Below are 27,284 nucleotides of genomic sequence, written 5' to 3'. Positions count from 1 at the left end.
AGAGACAGAACTGAGGTAAGGACAGCGGAGCTGAATCACAGATAACATCTCCAGCTACTCTTGTTAAAATTACTTTAATATCTGGTATACAACATAGTCATAGGATCTGTTCTGTGCTGTGAGGTATAGTGGGAACTGCCTTTCATACCTGTTTGAGGATTTGACCTTTGTCTTTTGTGAGAGGTTACTCTTTTTAGTTTCCAGTGCAGTAGCGACAGACAAGTATTTCAATGGAAAATACTAAAAATTGCAACCTAAAAGGACATTTACTTTATTTTTATTCATACTGTATATATTTTTAAAAATAATTGTTGTTGCACATTGATAGTAAATATTGGTATCCAGACTGTTGTGCTTTACAATTTTGTAATGCACAAAACACAACTAGCATTCTTGGCGACATCTTTAAATGGTTTAAAAGAACCAAAGTTGGAGACAGTTACCAAACTATGCATCAGAATGCTTTAAAATAAATTATTTTTTATTTATTAATTTTATAATGCAGAAACCTTTTTAAATTTAACTTTTTACTTTTTAAAATAAATGCCATTTACAAATTATCTTGTAAATTTTGTCCCCATTAGAATACATATATAATAGGAAATGGCAAGGTATTTGCCATTTGGTGTAAGAGACACCACCTTTCAGTACAGGTGCTACAGTCCCTCAGCTGATAGGTAAGTGTAATGACAAGCCAGGTAGATGTATGGGCTGTTGATGAGGATACAAAGATGCTCCAGGAATGCGAACAGATTAAGTAAAGAAGCAAAGATATTACAGTTGGAATGTAATAGTTAAGTTCAAGTTTATTGTCATCAATAAACAAGTCCAACCTGGTGACACAGCATCCTCTGATACTCAGTGCAAAACACGCAGACCTACAACCAGACATAACACATATACAGCAAACAATACATATGCATGACAAATATAAAATAAATATTGTTTGGTAAATATTAAAGTCATGGATGTTGAGGGGGAGGTGAGGGAGGGGGTGCTAAGGGAGGGAGGAGGAGTTGAGGGGAGGGTGGGGTGAAGGGTAAGGTGGGGAGGAGAGGAGGAGGTGAAGGGGACAATGGGGGAGGCGGGGGGACATGGGCGAAGTGAGGGGGACGTGGGGCAGGTGAGAGGATGGTAGGGGAGGTGAGGGGGCTGGTCGGGGAGGGTCGGCTAGGTGAGTGGAGGGTTGGGGAGGAGAAGGGGATGGGTGTTAATACTGACAGTTTGAAAGATCCAGGACCAGTTATGTACCTCTGCTGGAATATTTTGAGTGACAATATTCAGGCATCACCTCCTACTTCCCTCAATTCCCTCTGCCATCACACATAGTCCAGATTCTTGTGCAAAGACTGAAGTTGCTCCCCTTTGACCTAAACCATGAAGGAGATGGTGCCTCAACTGCCCTATCCAGAGTCCAGTGGTGTGGTACAGCGCCATCTGTAGACGGTTACAGAGAGTTGATGTGAAATGGGCAGGATAGTTGACTATTTTCATTCCTTATTCATTGAAAGAACTGCTGGCCCTGAAATTTATTTTCCAGATGTCTGGTGGAATATTCTCTCCTTTGGATAACCTATCTGATTTGGACAATGCAAATTGCCACCCCCTGGTATGTCACCTCTGTCATGAACAATATGAACACCCTTGCCTGCTGGACTGCTACCATACCTTCTGTGCCACCTGTCTGCGGGGAAGAGCTTCAGAAGGACGCCTCTCCTGCCCTCTCTGTGGGTAAGAAAGTTGAGCATAATTTAATGAAACACAGCCAGTTCCATTTCGCATAAAGTGCACTTGGCCTGTAAGTGTTAAGGTTGCAGGTGAGGTACAGCAGTACATTTATGATGTTACTGAATCTGCAGCCAGTGTTCTGGACCATTGGTCTGTGGGCACCAGCTTGATTTTTTTACTTTGTCCAGCTGGGAAATTTACCTTTCAGGAAATTAATTAGATCTGGAATTTAAAAATAAAAACTGTGTTCTTGAAACGATCAGATTGTCTTTAAAAACTTTTTGACATATTAATTTTTTTACATTAAATTAAAACTTTACATTAAAAATTTTTAAATTTAGTCACGCACCACAGTAACAGGCCCTTTCGGTCCACCCAATTACACCCAATTAACCAACAGCCCCTAGAACGTTTTTAATGATGGGTGGAAACCCGAGCACCTGGAGGAAGCCCATGCAGACACAGGGAGAATATGCAAACTCCTTGCAAACAGCACCTGATTCGAATTCTGGTTGCTGTCGATGTGACAGCAGTACAATAACCCTTACACTAACTGTCTTTCATGCAAGAAGTATTAAGAATAAGGGCAATGAATTTAGATAATGGATCAGTACATGGAATTATGATGCTGTAGCCATTACAGAGATTTGGCTGATGCAAGGACGGGATTGGATGATGCATATGCTGGGGGGGGGTTAGATGTTTCAAAAGGGAAGGGGGTAAAAGAGGGAGGGATGGAGGGAATGTCATTTTAATTAGACCCTTTTCACCCTGTGATTACATGTGGGTTAAACTGGGTAATTTACTAGGTCTGTACCCAGTAATCGCGCATTGTGGAACATCCCAACTTGACAGGGCGAGTTAAATTCAAATGGACTCTTGACACTTGGTGAGGTCAAGTGAGAGAGCCCGGCCAAGTTAACTCACTAGAAAGCACAACCTGCTCTCGCTTGTCACCGCTAGAGGCAGGAACCCCCCCCTTAAAATGCTGGGTTGTTGTAGATCATGGTGAAGTGGGAAAGGCTCCCGAGTGCAGTACGCCCGGTAAGTTTTCCCACTTCCTAGGAGAGTTGGCAGTGTGAAAGGGGCTTAGTATCACAGTTGAAGAAAGGGAGGGCATTGTAGAGGGATCGTCCACTGAGACAGTGTGAGTGAAAGTCAAAACAGAAAGACAATTGGGAGTATTCTATTGACCACCAAATAGCCACCAGGACAATGAGGAGCAAATATGGTGTGCTGGCCTTCATTCGTCACAGTAATGTTGCAGCCCTACAAAACACTTAGAGCATTGTGTTTAGTTCTGGTTGCATCATTACAGGAAGAATGTAGAGACAGTGCAGAGGAGATGTTGTCTGGATTGGAGAACATGTCTTATGAAGCACGTTGACAGAGCTGGGGTTTTTCTCTTTGGAGCGACTTATTAGAGATAAATAAGATTATGGGTGTGAGTTAGGGAAGGATTAGATTGTTGTTGAGTAGGTATATATACTGTAGGTTAGCATAACATCATGGGCCAACGGCCCTGTATTGTGCTGTAATGTTCTGTCCTAATATCGTTCATGGAAGGAAATCTGCCATCCTTAAAATTTTTATGTCGTTCCAGACTCCTCAGTTTTGGGGCAATTAGGAGAGCAGAATCAGTACTGGTATTACTAATGATATCCACATTTAGTCAAGGAATTTATTTGAAACATCTGTGTGGCAATGATGGAAAGAATTGTGGACAGCATCTGTCAAAAACCTCGTGACACGTTTGACGAACCGGTTAGTGCAACGTCTTTACAGTGCCAGCGATCGGAACCAGTCCGGGGTTTGAATTCTGTGCTGTCTGTACGGAGTTTGTATGTTCTCCTCTTGTCTGTTTGGTTTTTCTCCGGGGGCTACGGTTTCATCCCACCATTAAAAATGTACTGGGGGGCTGTAGGTTAAATGAGATAAATTGGGCGGCACGGACTTGTGGGCCAAAATGGCCTGTAATCATGTTGCATGTACTGCATATTTCGGTATATAAGTCAATTGGCAGATAGGTCTCTTTTTTAGCCTCATTTTAATGGTTTTATGGTATATCCAGCATATAAGTCAACCCCCATTTTTCGGACTGTCCGGGCCTCCCAGGACCAACCCAAAATCTTTTAAAACAGCCCTATCGCAAGTAACAAAGCTATAAATTAATTAAGTAAAAAATATCCTCGGCTTGCTGGGCAGGAGCAGTGACAGCCCACGGAGCTGGAGCAGTGACATCATGCTGCCAGTGATAGCAGAACCCTCAGCCTACCAGGCAGCAGCGGCAACGGCCCACAGAGTTGGAGCGGCGATATTGTGCTCCCAACGAGAACAGAAGCCTCAGCCTACCGGGCAGCAGTGGTGATAGCCTATGGAGCTGGAGCAGGAATATCCTGCTCTGGGCGGGTAAGGAACCTCTGCCTACCAGGCTGGAGCGGTGATGGCGACGTCAGGGTACCAGGCAGGAGTGGTTATGGTGGCGCCCAGTGGTGGGGAGGTGTCGGGGAGCAGCGACGCCGGCAGTAGGGAAGTGCTTCCATCATCAAATTGTACACCAAATCGACATCAATCTCTTTTTTTGGTGAATTTAAGGTCTGTAAAGTATATCTGGCATATGTCGACCTCTATTTTTTGAGGGTTTTATGGCTCGACATACAGCGAAATATACGGTATGTCTAAACGGGCTACTAAAATCATGTTAATTTCAATTTACTAAAATCCGACAATGTGGTAATAAATAACCATGATGGTGATGTTGATATAAAGACAGAGTGGTCCCTGCAGTTCTTTGTGATTCTGTGACCTTTTGAATCCTCACCTTAATCTCAACTAAAACCCATAGCTCCGATCACTGCTGGCTGACTCAGGGCATATTATTCGTAACTCACTGGCTATGAAATTGCTGGCCTGATTGATGTACCACTACTTGGGGAGAGGAGATAATGTGGAAGATGGGATAAATGTGTAAGGGGAATAAGAGGGATTATTTGAGAAGAGAAGAATTAGTTCTGGTTCTTCATCTTAATTGAGTGACCCAGACATGGAAAAGTTCAGAGCCACCTCTAAATCCAACATCCACATGCTAGCAATGACTAGCTATCTAACACACTGTTGACAAGTGTAACCTAACTCACTGTTTGCGAATCAGGTGGAACTCACATTTTATATTTCAACGTGTTCCCTTATTATGTTGCATTTTCAGTCAGCTGAGGAACAGATGTCTATTTTTTTAAAACAGTAACAGGCTCTTTCAGCCCATAAGCCCATGCTGCCCGATTACACCCCCCCCCCCCACCAACTGACTTACAACCCCTGGTACATTTTTTGAACGATGGGAGGAAACTCCTTAACTCCTTCAGACACAAACTCCTTACATACAGTGAGGGATTCGATTCCCAGTCACTGATGCTGTAACAGCATTGAGCTGGCCATACCCTTCCTAAAAGTCCATACCTCTGGACAGACCTGGAGATAATAGTTGTCCCTTGCTTTGGATCCAGATGATATGGCAAAACTCATTGGACAATTAACTCATGCTAATGAACTGCTCTCACCTGCTCGATTCTCTGTAATTAAGGAAAACATCAATCATATCAGTCTCAACATTGAACAGCTGCACAGTAAAAGCCAGGCTACTTTTAGAGAGACCGGAATGCAAGGCAAATCAGCTCACAAGGCCAAGATAGCACAGGCATGCAACCCCATGACAATAAACAAAAGGCTTTCTAATCTCTTTGTGCACTTAATTCCAGCACTGACCAATTAAAACACACATCAACAGTCCTGTCCAGGACCAAATCCCTCCACCTCATGCCACCCCCATCTCCAAAATCAAATCAAAACAGGTTTTTGTTGATGAGGAGTCCTGGTGTTTACCTTTTAGGTTGTAACCCTGGGCGACATTTACAAGGTGATATGATCCTCTTGTCAATTTTTAATTTTAGATTTGACATTGCAATAATCTAAATACAGTGGGATAGAAAAATACAAATTTGGACTAGGGCCTGTTTATTTCAGGGTTTGAATGTTTTTTTTAAATATAATTTCCAAAGTAGTGTTAAATTATCGTTTGTGGATGAACATTACAATTAGATTATGGGTATCACCATGAAGACTAGAAAGGCCAGGAGCGGGGCCAGCAACATAGGCATAGCATAGGGCAGCTGGAACCCTTTCTCATGAAATGCAATCCCCCAAAGGTGACTGACTGGCTACGTCTTTTTTAGTCACTGTACTGCTTCCCTTTGCCAACCTGATCATTTTGTCCCTGCAAGCTTCTCCAGTCACCACTGATCAGCACTCGATTGTCCGCACCGGCGGATATTTGGGACATTCCATTGGTGAGAAGAGTACGGAAGGCGATCAGTGTGAGGTCTGTGGGGTAGGGAGGGGGTGGCTGCAAATACTCTAACCTGGATGACTCAGAAGATCGAGAATCAGAGATGAGGCTGGCTGAAACTGATGACCACAGGTGAGAGCTCCCATTTCGTTTCAAGTCTTATGTCTTAATGGGTGATTTGATAAGGGTTCAACGTGGTGTTTAACAGATTCACTGTGAGGAGCTGAGTTGGTTTGGTGAAGTTGTTATTACTTGGAAGCTTTGTCTATGTGGGAATTATGCAGTTTTTCGAGGCCAATTCAGTTTGGTACATTGCTGTCTTGTCTGAAAATATCGTGGGTTCTCCTCATGGATTTGAGCACGTAATCTGTCACTTCATCCAATGCGAAGACAGTTACCTTGCCAAGTGTGACATCTTTTAGATTGGCTGTTGAACCCTTTGCCTTCTCAGATGAATTAAATAAATATCCAGAGGGATCCAAGGATATAAGAGATATTTTCACTGGGACCCTGGACAATATTTATCAACTATCCTCATTAAAAACAGAGGATCAGGTTAGCAACACATTGATTGTGTAAGTTGCCATTTACAGATCGGTGATCATATTTTCTCCTTAATAAGAGTGACTAAATCTCAAAGCTACTTTGCTGCCTGTAAAGCAGTTTGGGACATCCTGAACTGGCCTCATGCATGGTCAAACCATGACCATGGAGGAGCAACAGCACCTAATCTTCTGTCTCCAGCCAGATGGCATTAACATCGACCTCTGATTTCTACCAGCCTACTCCCTCACTTCCCTATCCCTCTGCCTTCTTTCCTCCAGCTCTCCACCCCATTCCCTCTCCAATCACAGAACCATTCTCCCTCCTCCTATTTACTATTGTGCCCTCCGTTATCCACCTGCCTTTGGGACTGTGCTCCTTCCCTTGCTCCTACCCCCCTCCTCCACTTTGTTCGGGCTCCTGTCCACATTTTGTTCATACTGATGAAGGGCTTAAGCCTGAAACTTTGGTTATGTATCTTTGCTATATAAAATACACTGCTTGACCTTCTGAGTTTCTCCAGCATTATGTTTTTACTTCAATCTCGGTGCCTGCAGACTTTCGTGCTTTCCTTGGGACATCCTGAAATGTGTTAGAGAAATGCTTTATTTTTCCTTTCCATGATAAAAGTAGAAAAAGATGTTGCAAGTAGATGATATTTCATCAGAATTGGCTGTTAGAAAAAACCTTAAGTTGCAGAGAAGGAAAAAAAGGTGAAAAATTGGTGTAAAACAAGAAAGTTTAGTGCAAATGTTTGGGATACAGAAACTCCATCAAAATAGTAATAGCATCTAATGTATCATGGATGGTAGATGGGAAAATTCAAAGTAGGAAAAAATAAATTCATGTACAAGAACTGACTTTCATAATGGAGTTACCTGGACAATTCTGCTTATGGGTCTTGGAGAGGAGGCAGAATTGGGATGGATGACCTGAGAATGGAAAGATCACCAGAGGAAATGTGGTCATTGACCATCCAGGGGACAATAGGCTTTAGAACATAAGAAACAGGAGTAGGAGTCGGCCATCCGGGCTGTCGAGCCTGCTCCACAATTCAACATGATCATGGCTGATGCTGATCTGATGATAGGCTCATCTCCATCCACCTGCCTTTTCCCCATATCCCCTAATATATTTGACCTGGTCTTAAATATATTTACTAAGATAGCATCCAAGTTTGGGGTCATGGTTCAGAGGATGATGTGAGGAAGTGTCAGTGAGCTGATATTTGATTTGCCAAAACACATCCAATTTGTCAGCATGTTTGATGACACAGCTAGGGGTAAGCAATATACAATGAGATCAAAAAGGGGTAGTGGAAATATTAAAATTCTGAATTTCATGTTGTCATTAGCAATTAATAGAAATAAAGAGGATGAACAGGGACCAGGAGATTGGGAAGATTGAAAACAGGAGAAAGTGTCCACAGTTTGGGTGAAGACACCTGATCAAAGAAATGGGCATGGAGGTGAATGAGCTGGAAGAAGCAATGGTCAGCCTCAGAATTAATTGATGAATGAATGTAGGGGGATTAAACTGGGCCCTCTGCTCAGGTCAGATTATTTAGGATCTAAGAGGGGAGGATGAGAAGGGATAGTGAAAATAGTTTTATCAATTTTATGATCTTTCCAAACCTATATTGTTTCTTGTTACGCACTGTTGCTTTTATGCAACTCTTGCATTCTGCAGTTGGCTCCAAGATTTTCCACAGAAATATTCCAAGTATCTTTCTCATTTTTTCTTTGCATGGGAAATGGCTTTGCATCTTTTCCAGACATCTGTCGATTGTGAAGGGTACCGGTGGGCTCCCAAAGGTAGATCGTTTGTTGAAATTCCTGGTGGATAGCTCAGCTGACAGCGAGGAGATTGTGCAGTGTGCAAACTGTGACCTGGAGTGCAAGAAGCAGGTGAGGAGTCGTTGGTGGGAAGCGATCTTATGAAACCACTGAGAAGGTTTACAAAGTGCCAATAACACAGTATTCTGAAGATTCTCTTTCTCCCCTAATATGGAATCCAATGCTGGCGTTGGTTCTGTGATGACCAAACATATTTCCCATGAGGATGTGTTTGAATTTGGATGTTGAATCATTGCCTTTTGATTGTGGGGCGAGTCATTATTCAAACTGGGTTTGTGAAAGAATAAGTTTAATGAATATGCTTAACAAAGGGTTAATGAACTGGGTGAGAATATAGTTACCTTGTAGCATAGGTGAGAATGTGACTCCTTCTAAGGTGACCTTCCCTTTGCTGTAATGAGGTTTTTACCCAGTCGTCCACAGACACACCACGGAACATATTGTAAAAACAAGAATCACCAGCTGTGTGAAACTCATGTGAAACCTGTAGGGTCTCACGCAGACCCCTGCCTGAAGGTGTATAAAAATGTGATCATACTCTGCATGTTTTGAGTGGGGATCAGTGGATAGAATGAGTTACTGAACTTTCTTTGAACCCTTCACTACCGCTGGCATTAACAAGACTGAATAAAGAGCACTGTTGTATGCTTAATAGGTTCTGCTATTTATTTTATTACAGTGCAGACTGGAGGCTTTTTCAGGTGCATTCTATGCTAAGAATGCGCCTGAAGAAGCAGAAGCGGCCCTTTAAATTGCCGTTCAGGTGGCAGCGTTTAAAGCGCAACACTGGCCACCTGAAGGACACAGCTGCACAGAATGCGGCTCTGAGCATCCTCCGGCTCCTCCCCAGTGTCAGCTGTGATCAGCAGCCTGACCCTTTAACATCCGCTTTCAGCCAGCTGCATTCAGGTGGCTGGGAGACCCACTGAGCTGAGCTTATTATGTAGCTCGCCTCAAGAGCGCCTCCTGCACATTCAGGTGGCCTCAAAACAGCTGAATATTGCCTAAACATAGGGCTTTACATGCGGGCCAATTGGCCACCTGAAAGAGCCTTGACTTTCACAGGTTCACTCTGGAGTCAACATAATTGCCACCATTGCAAAAGTTATCAAAGCAGGGGAGTTGAGGCAACTGCTGCCTTGTTCATTTTATGTAACCTGGTGAACCTTTTGTACCATTATGGATTCCTGCAGGATCAATACTTGGTTTGTGCTGAATTAGCTTCTCCTAGCTTGGTCTAGACAAAGAAAATGGCACCCTTCACTTAGAAATTGTCCCTGAGCTCAGAGAACTCATTGGTCCATCCCCATGTGGATTTTAAAATTTTCATTCTTGTATTTAAATCTCCCCTGGCCCTTTCCATCTCCACCTTCTCATCCAACCATACAATTCTTCAAGATCTCTGAGCCATTCAAATTAAGCATAGACATCCTCCAGTTCCATCATAGCAATACTGTCAGTGCAACATAGCTGTCCAGAAGATAAATTCTGCAATCCTGTCCCCTTCACACCCAAATACTTCAATGCACAAGGCCTTCTTTCTGTCTCACTCCCTCGTCTCCTTTATCTTTGACCAAACTATCTTTCTAATAACTCATAATATGATTCAGATTCCAATATTATTTCATGGTCATTCTTGTGAAGTGACTTTGAAAACTTTACTTCATGAGAGACTTATATATTCGATAGTTGTTTTTTAAAACAATTTGGACAAACGGCACGGTAACAGCGCCTTTCGGCCCATGAGCCTGTGCTGTCCAATAACACCTAATTGACCCACAACCTCTGGTATATTTTGAATGGTGAGAGAAAACTTACGCAGACATGAGAAGAATGTACAAACTCCTTACAGACAGCGCAGGATTCAAACCCTGGTCCCGGATGCTGACGCTGTAATTGCATCGCGCCAACCAAGTTATGGCATAGCAGAAATTATTGGCAGCACATTGATCATTACCCTGTGACTCAGTATGATGCATCCCTGCCCCCACCCTGCTCGATCACCCAAGTAGGCACCCATAATCCCAATCCATCCCAGATATAGGTAGCTACATGTAACCAGTATCCATACCAGTGAAAGGGATAAATTATTTCTCAGATTTGTGGAGAGTCTGATGTTTACACTTTCACCCATTTAGGATGCAGATGCCATGTTTTACTGCAACACTTGTAACCAGCCGCTCTGTAGTTCCTGCCGCGATGATACCCACAGAGCAAAAATGTTTGCCCGGCATGAGATCGTCACTCTTGCCAAGCGCACCAAGGAGCTCCACAAGAAATGTCGTAAGGATCTCTCGTCTTCACTCAGAAACCTTTCCAAAATTGTGTGTGGTGATAGAATTTGCTGTTGTTAGACAAGTCATTCTTATGGTGTGGAATCAAGTCCCAGAGCATGAGTTCAAATTCTGTTTGAGATTTTAATTCCATTTGATAAAAATAGACCAACTAGTTTTGGATTGTTGCAAAAGCCTCTGATTCAGAATGCCTCTTCAGAATGGTCCCTCCCATTCTGTGACTCAGTACTCCACCAACATGGCTGATTCTTAATTGTCCTATGAAATGGAAATAAATAACACTTTTGACTACATCATGAGAAAAAATCTAAACCCCAAATCAGCGTATAAATGAGGCTGATGGTTGATTGCCTGGCAGGTGACGAATGTCTAACCTGAGCCAGGTGGCAAGTAAAGAGTTGCTGCATGACAGAGCCAGCCAGAAAATGTCCATCACAAGGATTGGATTTAACTTTGATGTATCCCAAGACCAAAAAGCCTCATTGACTGAGCTCTTGACTGTTACCCAAGAACAACTAATATAAAACTTCAAATTGCATTGAGTAGTTACTACCTTTAGGAAATAAGGAAAATTGGAATTTTTGATTTTCATAGGTAAAACATTGAAGGAAATGTTTTCCTGGCATTGCTATTTCATCATTGACCATCCCAGGTGCAGTAATTATGGCACATAGTCCCACAACTGGCAATGAATGATCAGATAAGGGTTGATGGTGATGTTGGTCAAAGAAAAAATAATAACCACAAATTTGTGGAGAATTCCATTGCACTTGTTTTCAGTGTGATTTATGTTCTGTACATATATGTTTGTATATATTTCATATGATACACAGTATATAGACATACAGAGAGAGAGAAAGATGACAGGGCCTCAGATTAATAGTTTATTTTATAGATGTAACCATTAACAGTTTAGCACTCAGTACTTCATTGATATTGAATTTAGACATAACTTTTGGTATGTCTAAATGCTATTGTGTACTCACCAACCTGATTCAATGGAGAGATTGCAGCGGGAAAATGTGTTGATGCAGGAGGATGAGGTACTGCTCTGTGGAGTTAAAAGGAATATATTAGTAATTAGTCTAAAACAAAAAGCAGAGTGCTCAAAAAATGAGCAGGTCAGGCAGGATCTGTGGAGGCAAAAGGTGCTTGTTGACATTTCAGGTCAAGAGCCTGCATGAGGTCAGAGATGGAAGAGGAAAGGTAGGCAACATAGAGAAGGACAAGAGTGGGGTGGAACAGAGGCTGATCTCCACAGATGCTGCTTGACCTGCTGAATTTTTCCAATGCTCCTGTTTTTTCATTCATGACTCCAGTACCTCCAATCTCTTTTGTCTTCAGCCATTGGCCTCAAATTTGAATTGTGCTTTACTGTTGAAAAATTACTTTGCAAGAAAGAAAGACAATAATGACTATTTCCAAGACAACTTGCGTCACTCTGATTTCACCAACAGCTCTTCCTTTGGCAACCCCAGCTTCACCTCATCAGATTTATTCCCTTGACCCATCTGTTCCTCCCTAACCTCTCTGCAATGTAAAATTAACTTGTTTGCTCTTTTCCCCTCAATTCTGACAAAGGGTCTTCGATTCAAAATACTACCACCTGTTTTTATTACTTGAAACTTTAACTGATTTGCCGAGTGTTTCCCACATTTTCTCTTTATAGAACAGATTTCCAGCATTTTATTTTCATTTCCATGCTTTTTTGCCACAGCAAATAACTAGGATCTGAAAGGTACCATATGTATACGTGTAATAGTCAATACTATGCAAACATTGACCGCTATTTTTAGCCATGGCCGCCCGCCCATCCAAGCTCTCGTCACCTTCACCACTGTCCCTCACCCAGGCCCCAACACCTCAACTGTGGACTCTCACCCATGCCCATCCGAGTTCCCAATGCCCTGATCGCAGATTCTCACCTAGGCCCCGGCCGCCCACTCATCTGTGCTGCTGATGTCCCAAAAGCACACAGTCCTGGCAGCTGCCCATGCCTCGAACAGGTACTTACATGATCAAAAGTAGTACACACAAAATAGTCAACCCCCTAAATTATACCCTATAAATTGGTCCACAACTATCACACGACCATATAACTATATACTATTGAAAAGAGTATCAGAAGTAAATTTAGTAATTCTCAAAGTGGAAAATAAAATATTTGATATCTTACTATTTCAATACAACAACTCTTTAAAGCAGGGTGGCAACCTTTTCATTTTTAATTTAGACATACAGCACGGTAGCAGGCCACGAGTCCATGTCACCTAATTAATCTACGCCCTGGTATGGACTCATGCGCCAAAATGGCCTGTTACCATGCTGTTTGTCTAAATTAAAAATGAAAAGGTTGGCCCCCACCCCTGCTTTAAAGAGTCCTCCCTTTTTGGTTCTGATGCAAATCTCCTCATGCTCCATCTTGTTGGATGACTGGATCAACCCTTCTCCAGTCTGGTCTTTCAACAACATTGCCAGACACCAGATTCTGATAGCTGAGATTAAGAGAGTTTTTGGGGCACTGAGGAAATCAAGGAATATGTCAAATAGGGTGAAAAGAATGAGTTAAGGAAAAGGATTTGCTGAGATTAGTTAAAGAAACCAATTCTGCTTGCTCCAATGTCTTTGCCGTAATTATCTGTGCTTTACCTCCACAGCACTTCATGAGGAACCATACATCATGTTCTGCACGGAAAAGAAATCCATGCTCTGCATCAATTGCTTCCGTGACATGCAAGTGTGAGTCAGGCATCCTTGGCCCTGTGCTCAACAACATTTTACATGGATTACACGGAATAAAGAGTCGAGAAATAGGGCATGCAGCCCATCAGAGACTAACAAAACACTTTCTTGGTTGGGTGTTAAAGCAGATTGAGCCACATACTCCATATCACTAAGTCTGCATGGCCTACACTACTGGATGGCTCCAGGTTGGCACATGGAGAGGTTAATTTTCCCTCAGTATCTCTGGTCAAAGGAGGGGAACATCAGTCAGATCGTTTCAGCAAAAACCCAGTGTTCTCCAACCTAATCAGCCACAATTCACAGTCGCACTGCTGGATGGTAAATAGTGTCATCGCAAACTAATAATTGTGCCACGGACCTTCACGTTTTTGCTGTCTACACTGTATAAAATTTACTCTTTGAAATAATGATGAGAAGATAGAGGGATGGAAAACATCAAAAAACTCCATGTATTAAAATATGAAATGGGAAGAGATTGGTAGCACTATTAGAGAGATCGGGACTGAACTAATTTACTAGATTAATAACAGAGAGAGATGGGCATGGTTTATTTTTTGAAGTTACGTTAAGAGTGTTTCTTGAGCTGTTTCACTCACATGCTAAATATTTGCCTCATCCAGTGAGAGCCGAGCCCACTGTATTGATATTGAGTCTGCCTACATGCAAGGCTGTGAGAAGCTGGATCAAGCTGTGATGGTATGCATTCTGGAAATTTCATTCTGGGTTAGTAAGGGGTGATGTAACCCAGAGTCATAAGCCTGCAGAGCTGCTCTGGCGTCCTGATTAATCTCCAGGACAATTTATGAGAGAAATTCAGGAGGAAAATCATTTTTCCCTACTGGATTTTTCTCATAGAATTGACGTCAAGTTTATTGTCATCTGATTGCACAAATACAACCTGACGAAACAGCATTCTCTGGTCCTTGGTGCAAAACACACAGACATAACACACATACAAACAATACATATGCAGGACAAATATTCCTATATACAAATAAATAAATATTGCTTTGTTAATATGAGAGTCTCAGATGGATAGTGTGAGCAGTTCATTTGGTTGTTCAGTATTCTTGCTGCCCATGGGAAGAAGTTGTTCCTCAGCTTGGTGATGGTGGCTCTTATAGTCCTGTATCTCTTTCCCAAAGGAAGCAGCTGAAATATTCTGTGTGGGGTGGAAGTGGTCCTCAACAATTTTGGGCACCCTCTTCAGACAACGATCCCAGTGCATCTCATTGATGGGGTGGGGGTAGAGGGAGACTCCATTGATCCTTTCTGCCACTCTTATGGTCCTGTGGATTGACCTCCTTCAATCCATTTCTCTGCAGCAATTGTAGCACACTGTGATGTAGCCGGCCAGGATGCTCTTGATAGAGCTCCTATAGAAGGTTGACGTAATGATGGCTGATAGCCTTGCCCACTTCTGTCTTCTCAGAAAGTGCATTTGCTTTCCTGGAGATTAATGAAATAAAATGGCTTTTTTTTTTCAAATTTCCTTTCATCATTTTTGCTTTATCAGTTTTAACAATATTGGGGATGGGAAATATTAAGGATCTTGTGTAGAACCAAGAATCCAAGTGATAAAGGGACTGCTCACTTTCCAAAAGGGTACAGGTAGCCAGATATTGGGTGACCTGTGGCATTTAAAAGTGAGAAGATCATTAAGAAATGCTGTATTTTTTAAAATCTGAATTGTCAGCTGTAGACATAACTCTCAGCAGCGGTGAAGTAGCAAGAATGAGCCAACAATAATATAACAAAAATAAAACTCATGTTACTGTTTGGCATACCCAAACAAGGAACTAAGGTGCTAACTGAAGTAAGTGCCACATTTTCACCTCTGCCTGCCTTTCACTTTCTTCTTTTAGTCACTCTTGCCAAATCTCCCAGACAGGAAAGAGTATTAACATGGAGACAGGCAGTGGTTTGCAGATAACCCATGGATTCAATAGTGATAATTTAGGAACTGCAGCAAAAAAAAAGGAATAAAACCTCACACTGAAAGCATTTGATAAATTTCAAAGCCATTTTACAACTAATTGTACAGTTAACCCCAATAATCCAGCATCTGATTTTTTTTTGGTCCAGAACCTGGCTCACCCTTTGAATGGAATATGAGCCAGAGGTCATCAGGGCTGAGACCCTGTGTAGCTAAAGTCAATAGCCTGGAGTTCAGCCAGGTCCAGAGTCTGGGTGATGGGCAGAGCTAGGATTGGGGTCCAGAACACCAGTGGTTCAGAATGCGGATAGGTTTACAGCAGAACCAGGGCCTGGAACAATTATATTTTATCCTCTCTGTTTAAACTCACTGTAAATTTATTATAACTGTACTACTGGGTATCATGTAAAAATGTGAATTAAAAGTGTGCTTGCTTATTAATAGTAGCATTCAATAGCCGAAGGAAATTGCTAGTCAATGCCACCAAAATAACTTATCGAAGTTATTCTGTACTGTGAGAAATTGCATTCAGAGCAAAGAAAATGTTCAATCAGTAAAAATTAATTTCATAGAGTCAAATGTATACAACATGGAAACTGGCCCTTCAGCTGAATGAGTCCATGTTCTTTGTTCATTGTCAAATCTTTAATAATATATACAGACTGTGTGCACTTTTACAGATAAACTAAAATCCCTTTGGCATAATTCTAAATTGTCCTTCTTTGAACCAACAAAATTCTTGCAGGGACAGAATATCTCACACCCAGTAGTGAACATTTGAAGTACTGTCATTGTTATAAGGTGGGAACTGCATAAACTAATACAGGTTGTACCTCTCTTATCTGTGGTCAAGCAACTCCCATGGTACAGCATGTTTGAATCTCGTACAAACTCTTTACAGACAGTGCAGGGCTCAAACCTAGATCCCATCGCTGGTGCTATAAAAACGTTGTGCTAACCACTACACTAACCTTGCTGCCCCACAGTATTATATCCTGTTTTAAGCTTTGTTCCACCTTTGATATGTTTAAATAGGGGTTCCCTTAGGGGTCAATTTTTTTTTCTGGCATTTTCTGAGGTCTGGCAATGGCCAGGTCTCAAAGTCACCAGATTAAAGAGGTATAGGCACAGCCAGCTCTCACAAACCGGAATATCATAACCAGTAAGTAAATTTCTGATAAGGTCGGTTGACGGATGACCAGGACACAAGGGGTAACTGCTACTCTTTTTCAAATTAACCATGGAATCATGGTTCTTTTCTATCCAGCTGAAAAGGTGAATGGAACCCTGATTTAAGGTCTGATCTGACAATTTATTACCTCCTCTAAACCAAACTGGAAGGATCAGCCTTGCTCTAAGCTGCAGGGTGGAACTAGAACTAGTGACGGGAGGTAAAACATGAGAATCTGCAGACACTGTATTGAAGTAAAACACAAAGCTGGAGAAACTCCAGCAGGTCAAGTAGTGTCCTTTATGTAGCAAAGCTTGAACCCTTTACTGCATCCAGTGCTCCCTCTGTGGACCTCTCTACATAGGAGAAACTGGGCGCAAATTGGGAGATCGCTTTGCTGGACCTTTGGTCAACCCACTACAGCAACAGAGACCTCCCAGTAGCCAACCATTTCAGTTCTGTGTCATCCTCCCACACTCACATGTCTGTCCATGGCCCTTATGCACTATCCCACCAAGACCACCTGAAAATTGGAGGAACACGTGATTTTCCATCTGGCACTCTCCAGCCAGATAGCATTAACATCGATTTTTCCAGTTTCTGCTAATCTGCTTCCTCTTCCCCTCCCCCCCTTCCAGTTCTCCCTCCCTTCATCTAGCCATCTAGATCTCTGCTGTCCTCTCCCTCCCTTCTCCACCTATCACCTCCTGGGGCTTGTGACCACTCCTCCTCTCTCCCCCACTCTTTTGTTTAGACACCTACCGACATTTTTCCATACCCTAAATGAAGGGCTCAAGCCCAAAATGACGATTATTATTTTTACCTTTGTTAAATAAAGAACACTGTTTGACCTGTTGAATTTCTCCAGCTTTGCGTGTTTTTACTAGAACTAGCGACTGGCTGATTTAAAGCAAGATTGTTGATCACTGAGTCATGGGAAATACTCAGTTAATGCATTAAAAGTTTGTCAAAATGTAGTGTAAAGGAAGTGCATCTTAGGTGAGACAAGTGTATTGATGGTCACTTTGTTGAGTTTTATTTACTAGGCAGTAAAGGAGCTTCAGACATCCACAAGAGAGGCCATTATCCTACTGAAGGCCATGATTGATGAGGTGAGAATCAATGCCAATGAAGAGGAGTCAGCCATCAGTTCACTATTCAACAATATGCAGGTAAGCGACTAAATTCACAAATTAAATGGGAGGCTTCATTCACTGTGGCCAATTGTTGAGGGGAAGGATCTTGGGATCCTTCTTGCACCCAGATTGTTCTTCATTTCCCTGAGTCTTGACTATTGCAATGCTCCCCTGGTCATTCTCCCATTTTCCACTTCTTCCAAATCTGAACTCATCCACAACATAAAGATCTATATTCTCGCTTATCTTGTGTTCATGAGCTATGCTGGTTCCTCGTCAAGCAATGCTTCCATTTTAAAAGGTTAATCATTTTTTTCCCCAAACCTTTTCATGTCCTCCTTCCCCCTCGATCATCTTTCAGCTTTACAATCCTCTGGAATCACTGTGCTCCTCCAATTCTAGTCTCTCGAGCATCCCTAACTTCCATCACTCCACCATTTAGTAGATGAGCCTTCAACCAGGAAGGGTCTATCCTCTGCAATTACCTTTCTGTTTCTTTCTTCTGCTAAAGACCCCCCTTAAAATTAATGCCTATGACTAAATCTTTTTTTCGTCAAAGACTTTGAAATCATCAGAAAAAAGCCTAGTACAATGAACCACAGACACTACTTTACTTTCCCTCATTTTATTGCACTATTTATTTATTTTTGAACTGTAATTTATAGCAATATTTGCACCATGATGCAGTCACTAAACAATGCATTTTGTGATGTTCACGACAATAAATTGTGATTCTGTATCAAACTTTGACAGTATTTATTTCAAGTCCCCTATAATGTATTATTTTATTGATGCCATATCAAGTTTTCTTTTTTTTAATGACTGTTCATCTTTCACCATCTACTATTGAGCCCTTTCTCTTGAGCCCAGGGCATTTCCAACTAGGAAACATATTCCTGATTTGTTGGTAATTAATAATCTTGAACTGGGAGGCCTAGTAGTGATTCATCTCCCCTCCTGTCAATTGAAATAAAAAAAGATAGGCTTTTCACCGGGTTAATACAAGGGATGAAGGGACTCACCTATGAGGATAGATTAAGTCATCTGGGGCTGCACTCGCTGGAATTTAGAAGAATGAGAGGGGATCTTATAGAAACATATAAAACATAGATAAGTAAGTTGTTTTCATTGGTCGGGGAGACCAGAACTCGGTGAAATAGCCTCAAGATTCAGGATTTTGGTCAGAGATTTTTTTAAAACTATTTATTCGTTGAAAAAACAAATAATATATGACATATACAGCAATTAAACATGAACATTTTTTTATATATATAAAAAAAATAAAAGAAAAGATCTCCCTCCCCCTTCTGCCAACTCTCCTAAGGAGAGCCATAAAGAAAGAATATTAAAAAAAAGTTAAATATACATATTAAAATCTAATTAATATAAATTGAAATGTAAATATTCCGAGTATAACAACCACTTATTAATTAAAAAATTACAATGATCATGCGAAACATACGTAATTTTTTCCATTATTAAACAATATTTCATCTCATTGTGCCATCTAGGTCAGAGATGAGGAGGAACTGCTTTTACCAGAGGGTGGTGAATCTGTGGAATTCACTGCCCATTGAAGCAGTGGAGGTGACTTCAGTAAATATATTTAAGACAAGGTTGAATAGAATTTTACATAGTAGGGGAACTAAGGGATATGAAGATGAGCCTGTCATCAGAAGCAGGCTTCATGGACCAGTAGGTCTACTCTTGCTCTTTCTTCTTATGTTTATTTTTAGAAAATAATCTTTTAGAATCCAGCATATGAAGTATCAGAGCAATGACATGTGATCAATCCCTGAGAGGAGTCGGCTTCCCATGTTTTTCATCTTGTGAGGTTTCCTCACTGGGGTCTTTTGTGAATTAATTCATAATGATATTCATTACTGTCATTGTCCCTTGTTGATCAGTGGAACAGTTAAAGGCAAAGAGATAATCTTTGTTTTGAATAATTCAGATTCTTTTAAAAGTAGGTAGGATCTTGTTGTTTCTCAGTTGTTGTTCAGCCAGGGTGGGGTTAAGCAGGAACCTGTGCCTATTTACAGAGAGACATTGTTACTTTTAAAATAAGCACTTTCAGGGTTTCATATTTCTACATTAAAAACAAGTTGCAGAGACACATTTTAAAAAAAAGAATCCAGTGGTTTGAAGGTTTGCTACATTGTCTATTAGTTGCATTTAAATAGGAAAGGAGTACATCATGGGGAGAAGACAGGGGAGTGGGGCTGAGTTGGAGAATGGATCAAGTCGTGGTGGAGTGGGCTTGATAGGCCAAACAGCCTACTACTCCTATATCTTATGGCCTTATCATCCAAATTGACCCTTGGTGGAAGAGGCAAGGACTAGATCTAGGACTTCAAAGGAATATCACAAAAATATGTGGACACTGGTGTCTACACAAAATGCCGGATAAACTCAGCTGGTCAAACAGTGTAGCAAAGGTAAAAATACATAACTGACATTTAGGTATGAGAAAATGCCAGCAGGCATCTGAACAAAAGATTTGGGGGGGGGGGGGGGAGGGTGGTGTGGTTGGTAAAGGCAGGAGATGATAGGTGGAGAATGGAGGGAGGGGACAGCAATGATTGGGTGAGGAGGGATGGCTGGATTGGTAAGGGGGAAGGGAGGGGAGAACTGGAAAGTCTGGAAAGGGGGAGGGGAAAGAAGGTGAGCAAGGTTAGCAGAAAGCAGAGAAGTCAATGTTAATGTCATCTGCTGGAGAGTGCCCAGATGGAAAATAAGGTTTTGATCCTCCCATCTGCAAGTGGTCAGGGTGGGATAGTGGACAGACATGTGAGAATGGGAGTGTGAGTCAGAGATGAAATGATTGGTTACTGGGAGGTCACTGTTGTGTGGACGGAAAGGAGGTGGGGAGTGAACCAATCTCCCAATCTGCAATAGGTTTCTCTATTGTAGAGAAGGCCACAAAGGGAGCACTGGATGCAGTAAACAAGTCCTGTTGGTGTATAAATGAAGTGTTACTTCAATTGAAAGCCCTGTTTGGGGCCCCGGACTGTGGTGAGGGAGGAGGTTTGGGCACATGTGTTGCACCGCCTGTGGCCACAGGTGCAGGTGTCGGTGGGGGGGCGGGCTGTGATAGGTAGGGAGGGATGAGTGCATGAGGGAATCACAGAGGGAGCAGACCCTAAGGGAGGCCGAGAGGGGATGAAAAGGAAAGATATGTCTGGTGCTGGGATACTGTAGTAAGTGCCAGAAATTCTGGCGGATAATGTGTTGTATGTGGAGGCTGGTAGGATGGTAGGTGAAGATGAGGGGGATGCTGTGTTTGTTTTGTCTGGAGGCAGAGGGGACCAGGGCAAATGAGTGGGAAACGAAGGCGATGCAAGTGAGGCCATAGTGGTGGAGGGGAAGCTACATTTGTGGAAGAAGGCAGACATTTCCAAAGATCTAGATTGGAAGACCTAATCTTGGGAATAGATGTGGCGGAGACTGAGAAGTTGAAGGAAGGGGATGGAATCCTTGCAGGGGACAGAGTGTGAGGAAGGTGTAGTGTTGGTAGTCGTAGGAGTATGTTGGTGTAAAGCTTAGCCTCCAAGATGGAATCAAAGGAATATCAATGGTCAAGAGCTGGCATTGTTAACACCAAGAGCTGTGGCATCTTAAATTTAATTTGTTCCCCAGAGGTCATCAACCTGACTGGAGTGAGTAATGGCAACAGATGTGCCAGGAAGTGTTCTCCTGGGAGCTTTGACCCAATCTAAACCTGTCATCTCATTTAAAACAAGATTATCTGAGAAAATTGATTGCTGTTCAAGTTACCAGCTACCACATGCTGGCTGTTTTGAGGTACAATCAGATCTTGTCCTTTTTCTCACTCCAGTATTGGAACTTCTGGAACATTTCAGTTTGGTTTTTAAGGCAAAATGAGAAGCAATTTCACCCTTTGAATAATTTCTGCCATTTCATTAGGTTATGACTGGTATGCTTTCTCATTTACCTCCCCATTTTTTAATATACTCACCCAATCAGGCAAGAGAATATCAGCAACCACAATGGGTTTTATTAGGGAAAGAAATTTCTTGAAAATTATTTTCTGATTCTTTACTTAATGACCTAGCTCCAATTTTAATCTAGATGTTCATCCCAAGTTGCATGTGCAAAGTGTGTGGGAATAGTCTATGAGTGCAATGACATGTATGTATTAAAAAGTGAAGATCCTTTGAAGTGCTTATGTATTTTGTATCTGACCGTGCTTTCATGTTCCAGGAAAAGTTAGCTGAAAAGAAGAAAATGCTGCTCAAAACTGCTCAGAAGTAAGTATGCCCTGAACATCCATATGGGAACAGTGTAGGGGGACATTCAGAGCCCACAAAACCGTGCACATCAAGTTTCAATAACAAAGAATTTTCCTGGGAATCTTGCTTGCACAGGAAGCAATACTTTATGCAGGGAGTGTTAGGGGAAACAGTCTTGTTATAGCTTCTTCGTGCAAAAATAGATTTCCCCAAACATTCTGATTGTATATATTCATGAAATTTACACCCTCTACTTTTAGTTTTTCTCACATGTTACTCATGAGCCTCTTTCTGTGCTGTACAACTCTGATTCTCACGCTAATATTCTGGAAAGTGTCAAATAAAAGCAGGTATTACTTTACCACCACACTAATTTGAGTGTTCTCCAAAGAAAAGGACAATGAGATAAGAATATATGAAAAGATGTTGGAGCAGGATGCATTGTTCCATTCCTGCTGCACAATGAGATCCTGTACTCCAAGAGGGTGGCATGGTTAGTGTTACGCTACCATAGTGCAGTGACTCAGGTTTGAATCTGGCGCTAGCTGTAAGGAATTTGTATATTCTCCTCGTATCTGGGTAGGTTTTCTTCTGTTTCCTCCAACCCTTCAAAATGTACAGGGCGGGGTTGAAGGTCAATTGAGGTATTTGCGCAACACGGGCTCTTGATCTGGAAGGGCCTGTACTGTGCTGTATGTCTAAATCAAATTAAGTTAAAGATCACTTTCCATTTGACAAGGTTAGAAAAAAAACCTAGTATGTGGGTATTGAGTGACGACAACTTGGAAACCAACAACACCACAACAAGGTTTAGAACAGTCTTAAAACTTTACATTATGATAATAGTCCATAAAAAGGCCCGTCTTTGAAAAATTAGTATTTGAATCTTTAATGGAATATCTAATTTTTTTCTAAGCTTAAACAAAACCTTTGTATGTGTGCAGGTGGAGTGCTATCTTTCCATTTGATCAATATTGCATGTCTGGCTGTCAATGAAGTAAAAACATAAAATTATTTTTTCCATGGCACATTCTGAAATTGTTATTGAAATTAATTAAAATATTTTAAAAAGAAAAGAAGGATCACTTTCCAGCCTGATCCCAATCTCTTGACCAAATTCCTCTGCTCAGATTTGAAAGACAGAAAAAAATTAATACAAGAATATTTATATTCCTGAAAGAGCCTAAATACCTAACTTTCTCATTATTTTTCCAGCCAACATGAAGAGAAAGAGAAAGCTTTTAAAGAGCAGCTTTCAAATATGGCTGCACTCCTTCCCACTCTTCAGGTACGTGAACCAGGAACTGATAAGTAGAGTGGAGGCTGGTGGTTACCATCGGAAAAAGGTACAGGAGCCTAAAGAGGAGCACTCAGCGGCATGAGGACAGCTTCTTCCCCGCTGCCGTCAGATTCCTGAATCAACAATGAACCAAAAACCACTGTCTTACTTTTCATACATTATTATTATTATTATATTTTATTTTTTATAGAAATGTTGTAAGATGGCTATAATATGTATGTTTGCACCACGATGCTGCCGCAAAACACCGAATTTCAGATGATCCACAGGTTGCTAGAGGTCAGTAAACTCACTACAAAGTAAGCCAAAAAAATCAAGAAAGGATTAATTTTATAGGGGAGAATGGACAATTAAAACTGGAGTTAGATTTTAAGTGTCACTAGTTCTTCAGCTCTCGGACTTCCTTCACCTGTGTGTCCAGGAGATGGCATGATCATGTCACTCAATGTTACTGAGCAAACCTACTCCAGTAGGGGCCAGTGGGTTGAAATCAGAACAGAAAGTTTTGCCCAGTTTCCACTTCTGATTCTCAACAGGACTAAAATCTGGAAAGGTTTCCATTCTGAGCAAATCGGGAGAACACCTGGCTCTTGCATATTTATTGAAAATTAAAATAAATACAATGGTTGGTTGAGAACTTTGCAGAAGCAAAAAAAACATTGAAAACACTGTTGAATTGTTCAAAAAATAAATTTTATGAATGGGGTGAGAAAGCTCATAAAGTATTAGCTTGGCAATTAAAAAAAGAACAGTTATCTAGGATTATACCAGCTATTAGAAATAAATCGGGTATTACTTTTAGTCAAAAAGAAATTAACGATGAATTTTGTAATTTTTACAAAAAACTTTATTTGACTGAATGTAAAGAGATAAAAGAAGATGCAATAGACTCTTTTTTGAAAAATATTAATTTACCACAGTTATCTCAAGAAGACAGACAAGAGTTAGATAAACCTTTTACGGATAGTGAAATTGAAATGGCTATAAAAGATATGCCAAATGGAAAAGCGCCTGGTGGAGATGGTTTTTCTATTGAGTTTTACAAGACTTTTTATGTTGATATATCTTCCTTATTTAAGAATGTAATACAACAACTTTATGATACTTTTCAATTACCTGAGTCCTGTTCTAATGCTATAATTACAGTTATATCAAAAAAAGATAAAGATCCCTTACAGGTAGCTTCTTACCATCCTATATCTTTGTTAAATGTAGACTATAAAATAGTGGCTAAAGTTATGGCCAATAGGTTGGCTCAGTATTTACCAAAGATAATACATCGTGATCAAACAGGTTTAATAAAAAAATAGGTATGCTTCGGATAATATTCTACGATTAATTACTTTGATAAATAGATCTAAATCTCAGAATTATCCAATGGTGGTTTCATTGGATGCAGAAAAGGCATTCGATAGAGTAGAATGGAAGTTTTTATTTAAAGTACTTGAAAAGTTTTCATTTGGTCTCTCATTTATTGGTATGATTCTTTCTTTCTTCTTTCTTTGGCTTGGCTTCGCGGACGAAGATTTATGGAGGGGGTAAAAAAGTCCACGTCAGCTGCAGGCTCGTTTGTGGCTGACCAGTCCGATGCGGGACAGGCAGACACGATTGCAGCGGTTGCAAGGGAAAATTGGTTGGTTGGGGTTGGGTGTTGGGTTTTTCCTCCTTTGCCTTTTGTCAGTGAGGTGGGCTCTGCGGTCTTCTTCAAAGGAGGCTGCTGCCCGCCAAACTGTGAGGCGCCAAGATGCACGGTTTGAGGCGTTATCAGCCCACTGGCGGTGGTCAATGTGGCAGGCACCAAGAGATTTCTTTAGGCAGTCCTTGTACCTTTTCTTTGGTGCACCTCTGTCACGGTGGCCAGTGGAGAGCTCGCCATATAATACGATCTTGGGAAGGCGATGGTCCTCCATTCTGGAGACGTGACCCATCCAGCGCAGCTGGATCTTCAGCAGCGTGGACTCGATGCTGTCGACCTCTGCCATCTCGAGTACCTCGACGTTAGGGGTGTGAGCGCTCCAATGGATGTTGAGGATGGAGCGGAGACAACGCTGGTGGAAGCGTTCTAGGAGCCGTAGGTGGTGCCGGTAGAGGACCCATGATTCGGAGCCGAACAGGAGTGTGGGTATGACAACGGCTCTGTATACGCTTATCTTTGTGAGGTTTTTCAGTTGGTTGTTTTTCCAGACTCTTTTGTGTAGTCTTCCAAAGGCGCTATTTGCCTTGGCGAGTCTGTTGTCTATCTCATTGTCGATCCTTGCATCTGATGAAATGGTGCAGCCGAGATAGGTAAACTGGTTGACCGTTTTGAGTTTTGTGTGCCCGATGGAGATGTGGGGGGGCTGGTAGTCATGGTGGGGAGCTGGCTGATGGAGGACCTCAGTTTTCTTCAGGCTGACTTCCAGGCCAAACATTTTGGCAGTTTCCGCAAAGCAGGACGTCAAGCGCTGAAGAGCTGGCTCTGAATGGGCAACTAAAGCGGCATCATCTGCAAAGAGTAGTTCACGGACAAGTTTCTCTTGTGTCTTAGGGCTCTGTATAATGGTCCGAAAGCTAGAGTTGTTACTAATGGTTTGCTTTCAGAATCCTTTAATTTAACAAGATGTCCATTATCACCCGCCTTGTTTGCTTTAGTTATTGAACCTCTAGCACAATTAATACGTCAGAATGATAGTATCAAAGGTATGAGAGTCTTGAATGAAGATTATAAAATAAATTTATTTGCGGATGACGTTTTGCTGTATTTGGTGGATCCTGATGTTTCTCTGCCAGCACTTCAAGATTCCTTAGAGATTTATGGTCAATTATCTGGTTATAAGGTTAATTGGACTAAAAGTGAAATTTTATCAATTAGTAAAGATGATTATTCAATGTTTAGAAATATTACGAATTTGAAGTGGACGAAACAAATTAAATATTTAGGAATTAATGTTAATACTGACTACCAAAATTTATATTCACTTAATTATCTTCCTTTAATAAAGAAGATTAAGGCAGATTTAGTTAAATGGAAAGATTTACCTTTGGGTTTATTAGGAAGAATTAATACTATAAAAATGAATATTTTTCCTCGTATACAATATTTATTTCAATCAATTCCTTGTTGTTTACAAAAAAGATTTTTTAAGGATTTATATAAAGTAATTAGGGATTTTTTGTGGAAAGGAAAATTTCCTAGGGTGGCGTTGAAAAAATTGATGTGGGATTTTCAATTTGTAGGGTTACGGCTACCTAACTTTCAATTTTATTATGAAGCAGCTCAATTTAGATTTCTTAGCGCATTAATGGCCACACAAGATACGCCTAGTTGGGCACAGATAGAATTGGCAGTTATTTATGAAAAATTTTCGAATGAATTTTTATTTCGATGGAATAAAAATTTGTTACGAATTTATGATGTACCAATATTGAAACATTTAATGAATTTATGGACAAGTAAATTACATAAAATGGGATTGAAAAATAAGTGGTCGGGAAGATTACCATTATATAATAATCAACTTGTTCCTTTCACGGTATCTAATACTATTTTGAAACAATGGGAGGAGAAAGGAATACATAATTTATCTGACTGTTTTTTAGAAGGTAATTTTTGTTCTTTTGTAGAATTGCAAAAGAGATTTGATATAAGTGGTTATTCTATATTTGTATTATCAGTTAAGATCTTTTGTAAAACAGGTCTGCGGTCGTCAAATGAATTTATTGTCTGAAACTGATTTTGAGAAATATGTGCTCTCATTTCCAAAAAAGGGTTATATATCAGGTTTGTATCGTATTTTGTTGGAAAGTGAAATTAAAATAGATTGGGATAAAGATAAAATGAAATGGGAAAAAGATTTAAGTTTAACAATAACTAAAGAAGATTGGTCCGAAATCTGCCGTAATAGTGTTCGAAAATTGATTAATGCTAGATTGGCGATGATTAATTATAGTTTTATACATCAATTATATTTAACACCCGAAAAATTTAAAAAATTTGGTTT

At 40.9% G+C, this 27,284-nt stretch overlaps 2 protein-coding genes across 4 annotated transcripts in view; one reads left to right on the top strand and one right to left on the bottom strand.

Moving 5' to 3' along the window:
- Positions 1 to 27,284, top strand: part of rnf207b (ring finger protein 207b) — a 52,016-nt gene continuing 24,732 nt past the window's right edge. The window contains exons 1-9 of one of the 2 annotated variants that reach the window (XM_069918592.1): positions 1 to 15; positions 1,541 to 1,731; positions 8,388 to 8,520; positions 10,608 to 10,752; positions 13,421 to 13,502; positions 14,129 to 14,204; positions 17,662 to 17,787; positions 21,976 to 22,022; positions 23,220 to 23,292. In XM_069918592.1, coding sequence (XP_069774693.1) covers positions 1,541 to 1,731; positions 8,388 to 8,520; positions 10,608 to 10,752; positions 13,421 to 13,502; positions 14,129 to 14,204; positions 17,662 to 17,787; positions 21,976 to 22,022; positions 23,220 to 23,292 — 873 coding nt within the window. In that variant the 5' untranslated portion in view covers positions 1 to 15. Of the gene's footprint in view, positions 16 to 1,540; positions 1,732 to 5,779; positions 6,203 to 8,387; positions 8,521 to 10,607; positions 10,753 to 13,420; positions 13,503 to 14,128; positions 14,205 to 17,661; positions 17,788 to 21,975; positions 22,023 to 23,219; positions 23,293 to 27,284 lie in introns of those variants that run through there. The other variant, XM_069918593.1, reaches the window with a different exon arrangement.
- icmt (isoprenylcysteine carboxyl methyltransferase) overlaps positions 10,867 to 27,284 on the bottom strand; it is a 50,598-nt gene continuing 34,180 nt past the window's right edge. The window contains exons 10-11 of one of the 2 annotated variants that reach the window (XR_011351738.1): positions 11,750 to 11,814; positions 10,867 to 11,021 (exon numbers count right to left, since the gene is read on the bottom strand). The gene's annotated coding sequence lies outside the window, so the exon portion shown is untranslated. The remainder of the gene's footprint in view (positions 11,022 to 11,749; positions 11,815 to 27,284) is intronic. The other variant, XR_011351737.1, reaches the window with a different exon arrangement.

The sequence above is a fragment of the Narcine bancroftii genome, chromosome 2 (assembly GCF_036971445.1).
Source record: "Narcine bancroftii isolate sNarBan1 chromosome 2, sNarBan1.hap1, whole genome shotgun sequence".
NCBI classification, from domain to species: Eukaryota; Metazoa; Chordata; class Chondrichthyes; order Torpediniformes; family Narcinidae; genus Narcine; species Narcine bancroftii.
Note: the sequence above shows the minus strand (reverse complement) of the source record. Positions and strands in the feature narration are given on the sequence as shown.